Source organism: Leiobunum rupestre, chromosome 1 (assembly GCF_980474605.1).
Source record: "Leiobunum rupestre chromosome 1, qqLeiRupe1.1.hap1, whole genome shotgun sequence".
Classification (NCBI taxonomy): Eukaryota; Metazoa; Arthropoda; class Arachnida; order Opiliones; family Sclerosomatidae; genus Leiobunum; species Leiobunum rupestre.
Window position 1 is genome coordinate 15,822,948 of NC_143384.1, and position 16,343 is coordinate 15,839,290.

Genomic DNA, 16,343 nt, shown 5'->3' on the forward strand with positions numbered 1-16,343 from the left:
AATCTTAGCCCTACATGACCTAATTTTGGCCTAATTTTCTCAATATGGTTTTAGCTGGTTAGGCCTAAATTTCTACGCTAATCTTAGCCCTACAGGACCTAATTTTGGCCTAATTTTCTCAATATGGTTTTAGCTGGTTAGGCCTAAATTTCTACGCTAATCTTAGCCCTACAGGACCTAATTTTGGCCTAATTTTCTCAATATGGTTTTAGCTGGTTAGGCCTAAATTTCTACACTAATCTTAGCCCTACAGGACCTAATTTTGGCCTAATTTTCTCAATATGGTTTTAGCTGGTTAGGCCTAAATTTCTACGCTAATCTTAGCCCTACAGGACCTAATTTTGGCCTAATTTTCTCAATATGGTTTTAGCTGGTTAGGCCTAAATTTCTACGCTAATCTTAGCCCTACAGGACCTAATTTTGGCCTAATTTTCTCAATATGGTTTTAGCTGGTTAGGCCTAAATTTCTACGCTAATCTTAGCCCTACAGGACCTAATTTTGGCCTAATTTTCTCAATATGGTTTTAGCTGGTTAGGCCTAAATTTCTACGCTAATCTTAGCCCTACAGGACCTAATTTTGGCCTAATTTTCTCAATATGGTTTTAGCTGGTTAGGCCTAAATTTCTACGCTAATCTTAGCCCTACAGGACCTAATTTTGGCCTAATTTTCTCAACATGGTTTTAGCTGGTTAGGCCTAAATTTCTACGCTAATCTTAGCCCTACAGGACCTAATTTTGGCCTAATTTTCTCAATATGGTTTTAGCTGGTTAGGCCTAAATTTCTACGCTAATCTTAGCCCTACAGGACCTAATTTTGGCCTAATTTTCTCAATATGGTTTTAGCTGGTTAGGCCTAAATTTCTACGCTAATCTTAGCCCTACAAGACCTAATTTTGGCCTAATTTTCTCAATATGGTTTTAGCTGGTTAGGCCTAAATTTCTACGCTAATCTTAGCCCTACAGGACCTAATTTTGGCCTAATTTTATCAATATGGTTTTAGCTGGTTAGGCCTAAATTTCTACGCTAATCTTAGCCCTACAGGACCTAATTTTGGCCTAATTTTCTCAATATGGTTTTAGCTGGTTAGGCCTAAATTTCTACGCTAATCTTAGCCCTACAGGACCTAATTTTGGCCTAATTTTCTCAATATGGTTTTAGCTGGTTAGGCCTAAATTTCTACGCTAATCTTAGCCCTACAGGACCTAATTTTGGCCTAATTTTCTCAATATGGTTTTAGCTGGTTAGGCCTAAATTTCTACGCTAATCTTAGCCCTACAGGACCTAATTTTTGCCTAATTTTCTCAATATGGTTTTAGCTGGTTAGGCCTAAATTTCTACGCTAATCTTAGCCCTACAGGACCTAATTTTGGCCTAATTTTCTCAATATGGTTTTAGCTGGTTAGGCCTAAATTTCTACGCTAATCTTAGCCCTACAGGACCTAATTTTGGCCTAATTTTCTCAATATGGTTTTAGCTGGTTAGGCCTAAATTTCTACGCTAATCTTAGCCCTACAGGACCTAATTTTGGCCTAATTTTCTCAATATGGTTTTAGCTGGTTAGGCCTAAATTTCTACGCTAATCTTAGCCCTACAGGACCTAATTTTGGCCTAATTTTCTCAATATGGTTTTAGCTGGTTAGGCCTAAATTTCTACGCTAATCTTAGCCCTACAGGACCTAATTTTTGCCTAATTTTCTCAATATGGTTTTAGCTGGTTAGGCCTAAATTTCTACGCTAATCTTAGCCCTACAGGACCTAATTTTGGCCTAATTTTCTCAATATGGTTTTAGCTGGTTAGGCCTAAATTTCTACGCTAATCTTAGCCCTACAGGACCTAATTTTTGCCTAATTTTCTATGGCTAATACGTTAAAATACATTTTCAATATATTAAAGAACGTCTAAATAATTTCATTTTAAATATAGTAAAATAATGTATGAAAATAGAAACTTACTTTTTCTCTTTTACGGTCGGAAATCCTTAAGCCTATGCCGTAAAATAGAGTCGACGAACGGCTAAAAGCGGAGCAAAAAGCTACTGGACTTCCCACGATAATTCCCTAGGACCGAAAGAACGCTATATAACGTGTAGATAAGGCTCTTGAGATATCGAAACTGCAACTGAAACCGAAACTGAAACTCGCTTCTCATTGGTTGATGACTACACTGACGTCATTTCTTAAGTACCAGTCTGGAAAAAACCCATAGACGCTATATCAGGATGACCCCTAACGTAATTTTTTCAAACTAATAATCGTGTGGAAAAAACCCATTGTGCTTTATCATGGTCGCCCTAACAAGATGTTTCCTAAACTAATAATTATCACTTGTCGAATATATTTAACTAGTCTTAAACAGCAGCTGAAGGTTGTTACCTATTGGTTGAGATTAATCCATCACGTGATCAAAACGACAACTAACCCTCAAATTGTATTGGTTGTTTCTTTGAGATAACAGTTCTGCGCACTTAACATTAAACCGTCTCGTGATAAAAACTGCAAGTAAAGGTTGATTCCCATTGGTTAGCGACTACACTGACGTCATATCAAAAGTTAAATATCTAAAGGAGGCCCCAACTTGGTTTGACGTCATATAATTAATCCACTTGAATATCTAAAATGGAAAAAAACCCATTGTTTGGCGTCATTTCTCTAGAAAACCAAGCGATCTCAATACAGTAAGCCTATGACTAACTAAAGTTACTAAACTAAAATATGGTAGTGTTCTGCATTAATTATAGTAGTTTTAATAATTTTTTTCTCATATGTTTCACACTAGGCCTAATTTTACCTAATGTGCCATCCGCTATGCCTAGTTTATCTTAAGTTCTTACTTCTTCTATATGATTATTATTTGGTTTGGTTTCGTTAACGATCACCGACGGTTTTAACTCAGTTTGATTGTGTATTTCGTTTTTGTAATGTTTAAGCGTAGGTTGGGAATGTTGAGTTCGTGTTATGACGGTTGTGAGTGTTAAGTTTGTTGTGTTTGTGTTTTGATGGTTGTGCATGTTGAGTTCGTGTTATGACAGTTGTGGGTGTTCAGTTTGTGGTGTTTGTATTATGATGGTTGTGGATGTTAAGTCTGTGGTGTTTGTACGGGCGTTTTCTCTGCATTTCTACTCAATGACTTTGGGGCGGATTGAATGCTGAGTGTTATGCAACCTCTCAACGTCCAATGGCAGGGTTTCCACCAATTGTTCGCAGTAGAAGGAAAGTGAGGGTGTGGCATCGATCCCGGGTTCGGGTTTGGGTTCGGGATCGAAATCCGGGATTTAAGGGATGAAATGGGGGTAAAATCATCGAAAAGTCAATGTATTTAGGGTATTTCTCGCGACGATTTGTTTTCCCGTATATCAACATATTGTGTCCAGGCCAACTTGTTCATTTATCTACGCTTATCTCGAAAGATACTTGAACGTATATCTTATCAAGTTTTATCGTACGGAATAAGTTGAAATGATGTAAAAATTGATAACCTAGGCGGCGCGTGCGCAGATTCCCCGGGAGGCGCGGTTAATTTGAATTGAAGTGTTTTGACGTCATGGAATATTTGTTGTTAAAGTAGAATGGAAATATTTTTAAACTTCATTTTAATAGCATTAACGCGTAAGTAGTACTTAAATATGCTTAACACTTGAACCTATCTCACGAGTATTTCAAACGAATATTTTAAGTATGAGAAACGTATTGTTCTCAAATGATACTTGAATATACTATAAAAGAGGTTGTATAGCGTTGTAGGAGGTCATTCCACGGTTAACTGCGGTAGCTATATTCAAGATGCCTAAAGCCCAACATATTTGCCCTACGTGCGCGAAAAGTTTCACTACCAAGTCCTCCTTAAATCGGCATGTTAGAGAAGTACACGGTGATAGACATACGTTTGTCTGTGAAGTATGTGGTAAGAATGTTGCTAGATTGGAACATTTCAAGAGCCATCAACGAACTCATGACTTGAACGCACCCGGCCCTTCCGAACCCATGGACCTGTCTCGCACACCGTCACCAATGCAACGTTCGCTAGCATCTTTCCGTCCACCATCGCCATACCGTCCACCTTCACCTAGTCTGCTTCAAGAAATTCAACTGGAATCTATCCAACCATCTACAGCGGATTTACCCAACAACCCAACGCCATCACCTGTTCCCGCCTCATCAATACTTGATGAAACACCACCAGCATCTCCAAGTATGGTCCAGGCCTTGAATGATACGTTAGCATCTATCCGTTACAATGCTGAAGACTATGATATTGATGCGGGGATGTTTATCGGACGTTACCGAGCCGCTTTCAGTAAATTTCTAATGGAAAGACTCACCAGTAAACGTGGAATTAAATGGTTCCTACTCGTAAGATCTGTTTATATGAGACCTTTAGGGGGTGAGGAACAAAGAGCGGAAGTACGACCCTATTTCCGGAGCACTATGCAAACAACATTAACGCCCGATGTCATTGAAAGCCAGCAGAATGAATGTCTTGAAACAATACAGTCAGCAGCGGAAAACTTTGAAGCGACAGGTATGTACTAAAATTTATAAGTTATATTTTGAACTAAAACATTATATTTTTGATAGGATCGGGTTGGGTAATTGACCGTGTTCTGTATGTAGAATTAAATGTAGCATCTTACCAACCGTTGCGAGGGTCATCGTATATGGAACTACCTGAAAAACTATCTCGACGTCACGCGATTCTTAATATTAGAAACGAAAATGACGAGAAATGTTTTCTCTGGTCAATTCTCGCTAAACTTCACCCAGTTCCTCGGACTCAAAACGCTAATCGTGTTTCCAAATATACACCTTATGAAAATGAACTTGATACCAGTGATATATCTTTTCCTTTCAAATTAAACGCTACGGAACTTAAAAAATTTGAATTAATGAATAATTTATCAATATCTGTGTTCGGCTTTTCGGGAGACATATTCCCCCTTTACGTAAGCGCTAACAAGTGTTGTAAGGAAAGGGAGGTTGATTTGCTATACATCACCGACGAAACTAAAGATATTGACGATGGGAATAGACATTACTGTCTTATACGAGACCTAGGAAAACTGCTACAGCATCTAACAAAACACAGAAATACAAGTTATTATTGCAGGTAATTTAGTTTCCAATATATTAGTTTGAAATATACTAATTATTTTCTGTATTAGAATGTGTCTTCACCGATTCAGTGGAAGCAACGCTGAACAGCGACGTGATGCGCATATCGAAGAATGCGCCACTCACGGCGTCCAAAAAACAGTTTTCCCTACTAAGAAGAAGACGGTTTATTTTGATAAATATGAGTGGACAGAAAAGGTAAAAATAAAAATTATTTAATTTAACTCTTAATGAAATGAAATTATTAGGTGCAGTATGTATTTTACGCCGATTTTGAAGCAATCCTACCGAGAGTTCAAGGATGTGATCTAGATCCCGATATAAATACCAGCAAAGTAAACATGCACATCAGCTGCGCGTATTCGTGGGTGTTTGTTGGACCTGACGGTAAGTTATTTGACAAAATTCCCTTTTAGATATATTACAATAGGATACTTATAGGTGTACCTGTTCGAACCGATTGCTATCGAGGACAAGATGCAACTCGAAGATTTCTGGAGTCTATTCTGGAATTAGAGAAGGAGTTGATGGAACTCATTGAGACAAATGTACCAATGATTATTACCCCGGAGGAGGAGGAACAGTTTCAAGCTGCTACGCATTGCTACATTTGTCAGAAGCAGCTAAATCAGGGAAATATGCCCGCTGTTCGAGATCATTGCCATTTCAGCGGCAAATATAGGGGGCCAGCGCATAACGTCTGTAATCTTCAAAAGAAAGTTCCAGAATTTATCCCTATTTTCCTTCATAACCTTAGCAGGTGAATTTATTAAGTTAATTAACCAGGAAATAAACCTAATAATAATAAATCTTCATAGATACGATTTACATCTTATATGTCAGGAGATTGGTCATTTTAAGGAACAGACACTTGACTGTATTCCTTCCACTAGCGAAAATTATATTTCGCTGAAACTAGGTAAAATATATTTAATTATGAATTTAACCTTAACATTAATTTTATTGTTTTTTAGGGAGATTTCGGTTTTTAGACTCTTATCGATTTCTAAGTGATAGCCTCGATGCTCTAGTATCTAATCTCGTTTTGGAAGGAGCCAGTAAATTCCAGATTGTTAAGAAATATTTTGAAAGTGAGAAAGTTCAACTGCTTTTGCGGAAGGGGGTCTACCCATACGAGTATATGGACGATGAAAAGAAATTTGACGAGACGATGCTGCCACCTAGAGAAGCGTTTTTCAGTTCATTGAAAAATCAAAATATTTTAGAATCTGATTATTTACACGCCCAAAATGTTTGGACAGCGTTTAATATTCAAACATTAGGTAAAATTACTATAGTATAAATATTTCAAATCTCTTAACCTCGGTTTTCGTAGGGGAATACACCGACTTCTATGTGAAAAGCGATGCGTTGCTCTTAGCCGACGTTTTTGAAAATTTTAGAACATTATCTATAACCCATTATAAATTAGATCCCGCTCACGCTTACACCGCACCAGGTTTAGCCTGGCAAGCAGCTTTGAAGATGACCGATGTTCGCCTCGATCTCATACTTGATATAGATCAACACTTATTTATTGAAAAGGGTAACGCTTTTGTGATATTTTAAATATTATTGTATTTACATTGAATTTTTAGGGATTCGAGGCGGTGTTTCAATGATCTCAACTCGTTATTCTGAAGCGAATAACAAATATATGGCCGACACATATGATTCGTCTAAAGAGAGCAGTTATATATGCTATTTAGGTAATTTACATTTTTAAAAAAATAAATAATTTTTTTTATTTTTATTTTTTTATTTTTATTATTTTAATTTTAATTATATTAATTAACTTAATTTAACTTAATTGAAGATGCTAATAATTTGTACGGTGCTGTTATGTGTGAACCACTACCGCTAGGCGACTTCCAGTGGGTTCAGGAGGATGATTTGCAAACACTCAGTGAAAATATTCTGAGTATTCCCAATAACGTTGAAAACGGATACATTTTAGAGGTAAATAACAAGTGTTATAATTATTGAATTATATTTTTAAAGAATTGTTTCCTTTGCAGGTGGATCTTGAATATCCTCCAGAGTTGCATGACTTACATAACGATCTCCCAGTAGCGGCGGAATCTAAAGTTATTACACATGATATGCTATCTCCATACTCCAAAGATCTCTTAGGAAAATTAAATATTAAGGAGAATCAAAGTCTACCAAAACTTCTTCCTAATTTAAATAATAAAGAGAAATACATAGTACATTACCGCAATTTAAAATATTATGTAGAATTAGGTTTGAAAATAACCAAGGTTCATCGAGCTCTAACCTTCACTCAAGGAAAATGGTTAGAAAAATATGTTAGATTCAACACTGAACAGAGGAAATTATCCAAGAGTTCATTTGAAAAGAATTTCTGGAAACTAATGGTTAACTCTGTTTTCGGGTAAATCAATTTAAATAATTTATTGCTGTTTTTTCCCTTACTTCATTTAATTCTTTAGAAAAACAATGGAAAATTTACGGAAGCATATAAATTTCGAGTTGATTCATAAACCAGAAAGAATGTTAAAAGTTACAAGTTCCCCGCAGTTTGAACACTTTACCATCTTTAATGAAGAGTTAGCCGGCGCTCATAAGAAGAGAGCTAAAATTGTTCTTAACCGGCCTATATTTACCGGATTCACCATTCTAGATTTATCCAAGGAGCTCATGTATCGGTTCCATTATGGATTCATAAAAAATACGTACGGGGACAAAGCATCACTATTATTTACAGACACTGGTAATTTAATTTAATATGCATTTTTTATTTAAATAGTACTAATATATAAAATATTTACAGACAGTTTAACGTACAACATTAAGACGGATGATGTTTATAAAGACTTTGAAGTTCATAAAAACCGCTTTGACTTCTCTGATTATCCACCTTCGCATTTCCTTCATTCTAATCAGAATAAAAAAGCTCTCGGTTATTTTAAAGACGAGACAAATTCGCAGTTAATTCAAAGCTTTGTAGGACTTCGTCCAAAGCTTTATTCTATTAAATTGTACGGGGAGTCTAAGACCGCTGAAGAGATAGAAAAGGAGTTGCGATTGGGGAAATCTTTAGAGTCAATTTTAAACCATAAAAAGGTTTGTAAGGGCGTTGCCATGAACGTTATTAGAAACGTCATCCGCCACGAAGACTATGAACGTTGTCTTTTTAATCAAGAAACCATGTCAGCCGAGATGATGCGTATAGCTAGTTTCAAGCATGAACTATTTACTATAAATACTAGAAAACTTTGTTTATCACCAAATGATGATAAGAGATACATTCTACCCTGCGGGGTTCGTACATTAGCGCACGGTCATAAAGATATTGAAAAATTATAATGAATGCTTGTATTTATGTATATATAAAAAAAAAACTGCTATTGCTATAAATTGTAAAAAATTATTTTATTGAATACATTTTGCACATAAACTCTTTAATCATTTTATCGTTTACATATTTATCTTTCTTAAACCTAGACACAATGTTATACATTTCTATTCCTTTACACCTGTTTATAGCAAAATAGATACAGAATGCTCCACACGTATTACTAGAATTACTCTGTAATTGATTAGAATTAAAAGTTACAGTTTTACTGTTTCGTTCAATAAAGTCATTAAATTTAAAATAATCTGGCGGGTTTCCAAAGGAATCCATGAATTCACAATTTTTATGTTTAGAAAAATATATTAGAACCCAGTGTTCTCCAGGTTCAGCACTCGTATCGGTATTTACAATAAATAGAGAAGGGAATATTTTTACGTATTTAGGTAGCTTGTCAGCCGCGAACACGCCTTGAAATATACTTTTAGTACTTAAATCTTTTTCAAGTATTTTAGTTATCTGTAGCGAATCCATTAATTACTGTAATCGAAAATCACGGTTCGATTTTTATCAATTTCAATCAAATTTTGAAACTCGGCGTAAATTAGAATGGAAATCGTCTCCGGTAACGGTTTTGCAAATTTTAATTCTAATCTCAGGTTACTGTTTTTTACAAGATGCAAGTGATTAGCGTTGTTATTAAGATCCGAGGTTAAATTGTACGCGAATAAACAATTTCCGTTAGGGTAATCTTCCCGACTTATCTGATTCCCTTCATCTACGTTCCACTGATTAGTTTGAATGAAAAGATTGCAATACGCTTGAATATATAGATTTTCCTCAAAGTTTAGAGATAACGCCTTATGAGGGACGCTGCTACCGTCAATGTACAATCCAATGCTTGATAAATCGAAATGTTGAAAGTTGTACGGGGATTTTTTCAAATCTCCTAGAAACGCTTTTTGTTCCACAAACCCGATAACAACTTTCTTAGGTGCTTGTCCGGTAAATAAATGATCTTGCACACTAGCCATAAGTCCAGCGGGTATAGAAAATGAGGTGCACTCCGAACGAGTTACAGGATATTTAGCGGTTCCATATTGTAACGCCTTGGCTTGAGCGAGCGATAGTTCCGGTATCACTTTAACTTTCCTCAGATAAAGGGAAGCTGATAAAATCTCCACTTTACATTTTACGTCGGAATGAACGCAAAAAGCTGCTCTATTTTTATCGAATTTAAATTTCAAATCAACCATATTTAATAAAAAGCGTGGTTGTTGACATAAATCAGTATGGACTACGCCTAACAAGTCAATCGCCCCTTTTTGCGCTAAACTCGCTCGTTTAGAGAAACCATCGTTATCGAAAAATGAATCGAACTTTCCAGGCGTATCCCGATAGAAAAGTGAACTCGTTAAATAACTTTTTTTCGCAGAATCTCCGAACGTTAATAAAGTTTGTATCATACTTTTATAAGCGTAATTTTGACTGGAAGGTGTTACTGATCTTTCATTAAGAAATACGTGGACGTCGCTAAAAAGCGAATGAAGAAACAAATTCTCGGGGGCGATATTGTCGGCTGGAGTTCCGGCGGCCCCACCCGCAACACCTGGAACCGCGGGTTGCGGTAGTTGACCATTATCTTTAGTTACCTTAACTCGAACGTGCAGCAAAGTTTGTGAAAGGTCTATATACGTTTCAGAGTTACCGTTGATAGAAAATGTAATTGATGCGTTATCAACTATATTTGATATTGGATTATACTCAACCCATTCTCCACCAATAATCGAAGATTGTGTCATAGGTACTTGAAACAAATCTAGCTCGGAATTTATACACTCAACTGAGTGCGGGTGTAAAAGGGACATTATGAGAATATATCAGAACGTTTAGGGAACCGTCCTTTCGCTATCCTGCCTGCTGTTGAAATGGCGCTTTTCGATTGAGTTCGTTTCCTTTTATTTCCGGAACCCGTCATTCTTTTAATATGATCCGTAGCTGAAGATGTTAGTCTCATGGCTTCATCAGCTGCTGAAGCTAAAGTTTCCCTTCCAGCGTTAATAGAATGCGATTTAAGCGCTGTTTTAATTGGGACTCCGCTAACAACATCGGTCGCTACTTTCGCTCCGGTACTTAAAAGTTTTTTTCCCAAGTAAGTAGCGCCTTTCTTCAGTAAAGGTACCGCGAATCTAAACGCTGAAGATAATATATTTCCTAGTCCATGTCCTCTTTGCACGGCTAAACCTCTATATACAGGTATTCCACCGAAACCAACCTGGTTTAAATAGTAACTTTCATAATCAGTTCTTGAAGGTGAATATTCAGACCTCATGATGTTAACTGTTCGCTCTCTTAAGCTAGAATGAAGGTGTGTCCTGAATGATTAAAGGTTTATAGTGAAGTCCACATTTTACGGGGTTTAAAATGTAATACAACGTGAGCTTTTCCACTATGAAACTGTATTGGCTCACCTAAATCATCTGTTATATTAATCTCTATAGTCTTAATATTATTACACACGACTGGTAGGTAATGAGGTTGTGAAAATATTTTTGTAGTTGTTTTCCCATTAGACTCGGCTTTCTCTTCGACGCTTATGATTCTTAATAGAGGTGCTAAACTATCCCCAACAACGCTATTTTCAACCAGATCGGAATAAACGAATAAGGAATGTAACCCAGCGTTCATATCAACTGGGTAGGGGGTTATCATTGAATTTAAAATGGTGAAATCATTATCTCTTCTATCCTTAAAACCTAGTAAAATCGATAGATCGGGGCCAATTACAGCTCTGATTTTCGGTTGCAATTTAACTTTAATTCGATTAGAATAATTTAAATAAGCGAATGTAACTTGTTCTTCTTCTTGGTTGTGGACGTTCATAACATGTAATAGTTCTTCCGGAGTTTTATAAAAACCCGCGGGAACTTCAATTATTTTATCATATTCGAGAGGGTCTTTAACTAGAGGGTTATCAGTCATTTTATCATATTCGAGAGGGTCTTTAATAACCAATAGATTAGGTTTTCGAACGTTATGCCATGTCCGAGGATAGCTTATTTCCGCTAACCCAACTTCGTACTGTTCCTCAAATCTTAACGGTTCAGCTAAATACGTTCGAAATTTACCAACGCTATTATCTTGGTAATATAATGACGAGGAATCTGAAGGTAGCGTTACGTAAAAACTCATTTTAAATCCACTTCTTGTATCCAAGAATTAAATGTAGGGTCGTAATCTTGCCACTTGACATACAGTTCTACGCGACCGTCCGATTTTTTCCTCTTTTTTATTACTTTTTCGATTATGAAGTAACAGTCTTTTAAATCTCGACCAACAATCTGAACCTCCTCTCGATAGAATACTCCTAAAATGGGGTTAGAATTTAAATCCATCAGCTTATATACAGGTGGGTCACGTGGTAGTCTCTCAGCTATTTTAAACAATTCTGTAGTAAAATTCGGGTTATATTTCTTATCGAAAATTGATAAATTTCTACTTATTCTACAAATATCTCCAATTTCAAACGCGTATGTTAACGGAGGAGAAAAATTTACCGAACCGTAAAGATTTTTCCATATTTTAGCAGAGTTATCTAGAGTAACTTCCGCGGGTTTACATTTAATTGATCTATGATAACTATTGTTATAAGCGTTTATAATATCATCTAAAACGTCGATATATTTAAGGGTGTTATTCTGCGTGAAATAGCGATATAAACGAGATTTAAAACTTCTAATGAATCTTTCAATAATGGACGCTTTCATTTCCGATCGGGTAGCGAAAAATTTAATGTTCCTTCTTTCTAATTCACTCTGCACTTCTTGACAGACAAATTCGTTTCCATGATCACTTTGAATTCTTTTCGGTTGACGGCCTTTTTCAAAAACGTTACGTAACGCTTCTAAAATTGTTACACCTTTCTTATTTTTAACCGCTACAGCCATAGCGTATTTGCTAAATATGTCGATAATACATAATACGTAGCGAGATCCTGAATTATATTTAGACAGCTTCTGAAAATCTGCCAAGTCCGCTTGCCACTGTTCGTCAATTCCATAAACAATAGTTCGATTTCGTTTGAATCGTCTTCTAGCAGGTTTATGCAGCGTATATGTATCCTGCTTTATTAGAAATTGTTTTACTTTTTCCAATGAAACCTTTAAACCTTTATGTCGAGCTGAATTATAGAGCGCTTGAACTCCAGCGAATGACCCTGGGTCTGCGGGGTTAGTATAGATCTGCTCAAGTTCTTTCTCCATATTGGGTAATATTTTGATGTAATGGCATGTAACGCCAAAAAAGGAAATTAAATAATTCTAATATTATAATAACTATGATAATTAATACAGCTGTGATAATTTTCGGTGATTTTGAAAATGATTGTGATAAATAGGCTAAAAGTCCTAAAGAGACCGTTTCTGTACAACCTTCCATTGTAGGCTTATACTATGAAATGAGAACAAAATTATCAGGTTAATATATTTTATTTAGTATGTATCCAAGATCTTAGAGGACTAGGTGAAGATGATGATAACATTGAACTACTTGGTGGTGTATGAAATACAGCGAATGTTTTTAACAGTGTCAATCTTACAGGATTTTTAATTAAACGTTTTGAAATATTTGACTTATGAATGCCCTCGTAAAACTCTGTAACTCCTATAGGATCAATCGCTGTTCCAGGCGTTTTTCTCACAGCGTCATACAAAAGATCGATTATATTAGATCCTCCAATCACTTGTCCTCGAATAGAAAGCTCTCCTGAGTTAGTCCATCTAATATATCTCGGATCTTCCGTAGTCGCTCGGTATAATGAAATCGCATCACTAACATAAGTTGCAGGTAGAGAATAAGATATTTGCGCGAACCAGGTTTTAGGCCGTTCAGAGTTTTCAATAACGGGAGAGATTTGCTCTTTACGTACGTAAGTTAACCGTCGTTGGAGAGTTTGATTGTATAATGCTAATTTCTCTGATTCGTTTAAATCTGGATTATCTAGAATAGATTTCATTTCATCATCGAGTGTCTTCTCTTTTTGAAGTTCAGGTGTTTCTTCTGTTTTGGAAGGTGGAGTGTTTTTTAATCTCTCCATTACATCTTCAGGTACTAGAAGCATTTTTCGAGCCATCATCGGTTTATAGCTCGGCTTATTGCACTTCCGGCGACTGAGCTAACGATAGATAGCAGTGGCGCTAATAAAAATGGAAGAAAACCACCTTTTTGTACCAGTATCTTTCGTCGTTTTGATATAGGATTCTTCTTCGACACGTTTCGTATAACCGCGCTATGTTTCTTTAACCGCTTACGATGACGTTCTGACAGTTCAATTGTTCCGTGTAATACATTTATACAACATTCAACGAGAGCCAGTATAGCTTCCTTGCTAGCGTATTTAATAGCTGTCTTTCTTTGATTTAGATTACAGGATGTCAGGAAACGTAGAAAGTCTAGGTTTTCCTTTACTCGTTTTGAGACATCCATTTAGAGATTTTCTTAGCCTTTCTTAAAGCGCAATGAACAGTTTCGGAATGAAAAGGGCAGTTTAATTCAACGTCTTCTAGTTCTGATAATTTAGGACAACCGGTATCTTCGATGTTAGTTACTGGAACACCGAGGAGTGTCGATAATACTGCAGCTTTTTCTAAACCTTTGGTGAAAAACGAAGTAGCTTTTTCCGCTATCTGATTGCAAATGTCACGTCTCGTTCTGTAAGGACGTTCGCCGTCATCCCATCGAAGATGACAAATGTTATGAGATATCCATCTGCATTGTCTTTTATTTTCGTTTGAAAGCTCTTTGAAAGGGCATGGAGATTTGAAAGTAAACACTTCCGATTCTTCAGTTTCTAATACTACGTAAGCTAATTCTTTAATAATCCACTCTCGATTAACCCTAAAAAAATTCCCTTCTATAATACACTTCATTTTGGAATAAAGACAGCCGATTCTTCACCCGGTATTAAACCTGTTCGTAGTAAATACTGATCTGGGGTGTGAGGTTTCAAGTCAACTAATAAATACCCAAATTTCCGTGACGTAGCTTGTTGAAACGCATCAATAACGTATTTGCTATTGGTTGGAGATATCTGCCTCGCGAGATGATAAATTGTTGATTTATCTCGTGGTGATTTAAAAATAAATAGATAATGAGCATTTAAATTTAAAGTTCTTATTTCTTTTCCGGGGTAATAAAGGTTTTGCATTAAAATTAGTACGGAGGTGTTTCTGTGATGAGATCCACGAATAAATAAATTAGTTACATCTTTATTATTAGATATCTCGCATAACAAATCGTCTAAAATAACTAAATTCCTAATTTGCGGGTTTAATATATTAACATCGAGTAACCCTTCGTGAAACTCGACTGAAGGTGTGTGTTCTAATATTGATTGAAATAGTTTCGGCTGATACTCGGTATAACACCATATTATCCTCTCCGGAGGAGGGGATATACAGGTCTTCTTATATTGAATCAACCGTCCCACCAGGAATGACTTTCCGCATTGGGTGGACCCGGCTACAAGCCCATTCATTGGATGTTGTAAGCTTAAATCCATAATGGTAAATGAGAATCGGAACATTAGTGCAATCAATTTTATTAACTTTTTAACAAGTTTTTAGCATTGCATATTATTAGTGACATTATATTATTTAAAATTTCTTTCGACAATTCACAGCGAATAGTAAACATTTCAATAATATTTTCACAATCTACCGACATAATTATTTCATAAAAATGCAAATCTACGCGCTTAGAATAATCCGTCATGATACAATCATGCTGGAGTTGAGATGGATGATCAATTTGACAGCCATTGCACGCTTTCTTAAGAGCTTCGTGTAATTGTTTAATTACAACGTTAGTCATCGCCTCCTTTATTTCCTTGATTTTCTTTAAACACTTCTGAATAGACTTGTACTGGTCGAGGAAATTCAACCAAGAAGATTGAGCGAAAGCTACCCCCTCTTTAGTCGGTAACAGTTTTCCATAGTTTACTCCATAACCATGGTACATTTGTCTAACATCTAAAACCTTTTGTTCGGCAAATCTATGAACCGAAAACCGTTTAGTTTCAGAACCTGTGAAAACCCACGAAGTTTCAGCTTCGTTATTGAAATAAGCTTCAATGGCATCTTTCTTTGTCCATAGCTCTTGCAGTTCCGCTTCTGTTAGTTTGATACCCTTTGTTAAATCTAATAGACCGCAGTAGATGGTTTCATCTGCATAAACGATTAACCCTTTGTCAGCAGACACAGGAAATGAACAATTCCTATAAAATAAATACATTAAGACAAAGTTAAGAATTATCACTGAGTATTCCTACTTACATTTTAAGGTTCCTCGAAGTCACTTCCAATACAATTCAGATGGTGAACTTTCTAAATATGGTCTTACTATTATACGGTTTTCCCTTTTTATACTCTGAAATTATTTATCTTCGATATCTTATTTTTTAAAATGGAGTTTAAAATTAATTCCATTCTACGTATACGCATTTTGAAGTGTATCGCGTTACGTATATAGGAATTTACCCGGTCCTCATACGGAATCACGTGTACAATTACAATACTTGAGAACGATACGTTTCTCATACTTAAACTTTAGATATTCGTTTGAAATACTCGTGAGAAAGGTTCAAGTGTCAAGCATATTTAAGTACTACAATGATATTAAAATTAAGTTTAAAAATATTTCCATTCTACGTCATTTTAACAACGAATATTCCATGACGTCAAAACACTCAAATCTATGTTTTAAATTCAAATTAACCGCGCCCCAATCCGCGCACGTTAACCGCGTCCCATATTCCATGACGTCAAAAAACTCTTAAATTCAAATTAATCGCGTCCCCCGGGGTAATCTGCGCCTAGGTTATCAATTTTTACATCATTTCAACTTATTCCGTACGATAA

General features: G+C 36.0%; 2 protein-coding genes across 2 annotated transcripts; one reads left to right on the forward strand and one right to left on the reverse strand.

Annotated features, from left to right (window-relative positions):
• Positions 1–3,268: 3,268 nt before the first annotated feature.
• LOC149961190 (uncharacterized) lies at positions 3,269–8,569 on the forward strand. The gene is made up of 13 exons (XM_090159620.1): positions 3,269–4,521; positions 4,578–5,106; positions 5,162–5,309; positions 5,360–5,498; positions 5,553–5,871; positions 5,930–6,030; positions 6,086–6,394; positions 6,448–6,657; positions 6,710–6,820; positions 6,928–7,070; positions 7,130–7,355; positions 7,756–7,845; positions 7,906–8,569. Exons 1-13 carry the CDS (start codon positions 3,783–3,785, stop codon positions 8,439–8,441), a joined length of 3,600 nt encoding a protein of 1,199 aa, XP_090015746.1. The 5' UTR covers positions 3,269–3,782; the 3' UTR covers positions 8,442–8,569.
• A 6,511-nt stretch (positions 8,570–15,080) lies between these two features.
• On the reverse strand, positions 15,081–15,769 carry LOC149961191 (uncharacterized). The gene is made up of 3 exons (XM_090159621.1): positions 15,759–15,769; positions 15,145–15,700; positions 15,081–15,089 (listed from the first exon to the last, which is right to left on the reverse strand). Coding segments are annotated over exons 1-3 (567 nt in total). The 5' UTR covers positions 15,761–15,769.
• Between the last annotated feature and the right edge of the window lie 574 nt (positions 15,770–16,343).

Coding starts and splice junctions, on each gene's coding strand:
- LOC149961190 (XM_090159620.1), top strand. CDS start 3,783: ATGCCTAAAGCCCAACATATTTGCCCTACGTGCGCGAAAAGTTTCACT. Junction 4,522..4,577: donor GGAAAACTTTGAAGCGACAG/GTATGTACTAAA, acceptor TATTTTTGATAG/GATCGGGTTGGGTAATTGAC. Junction 7,356..7,755: donor AAAATATTATGTAGAATTAG/GTTTGAAAATAA, acceptor TCACCATTCTAG/ATTTATCCAAGGAGCTCATG.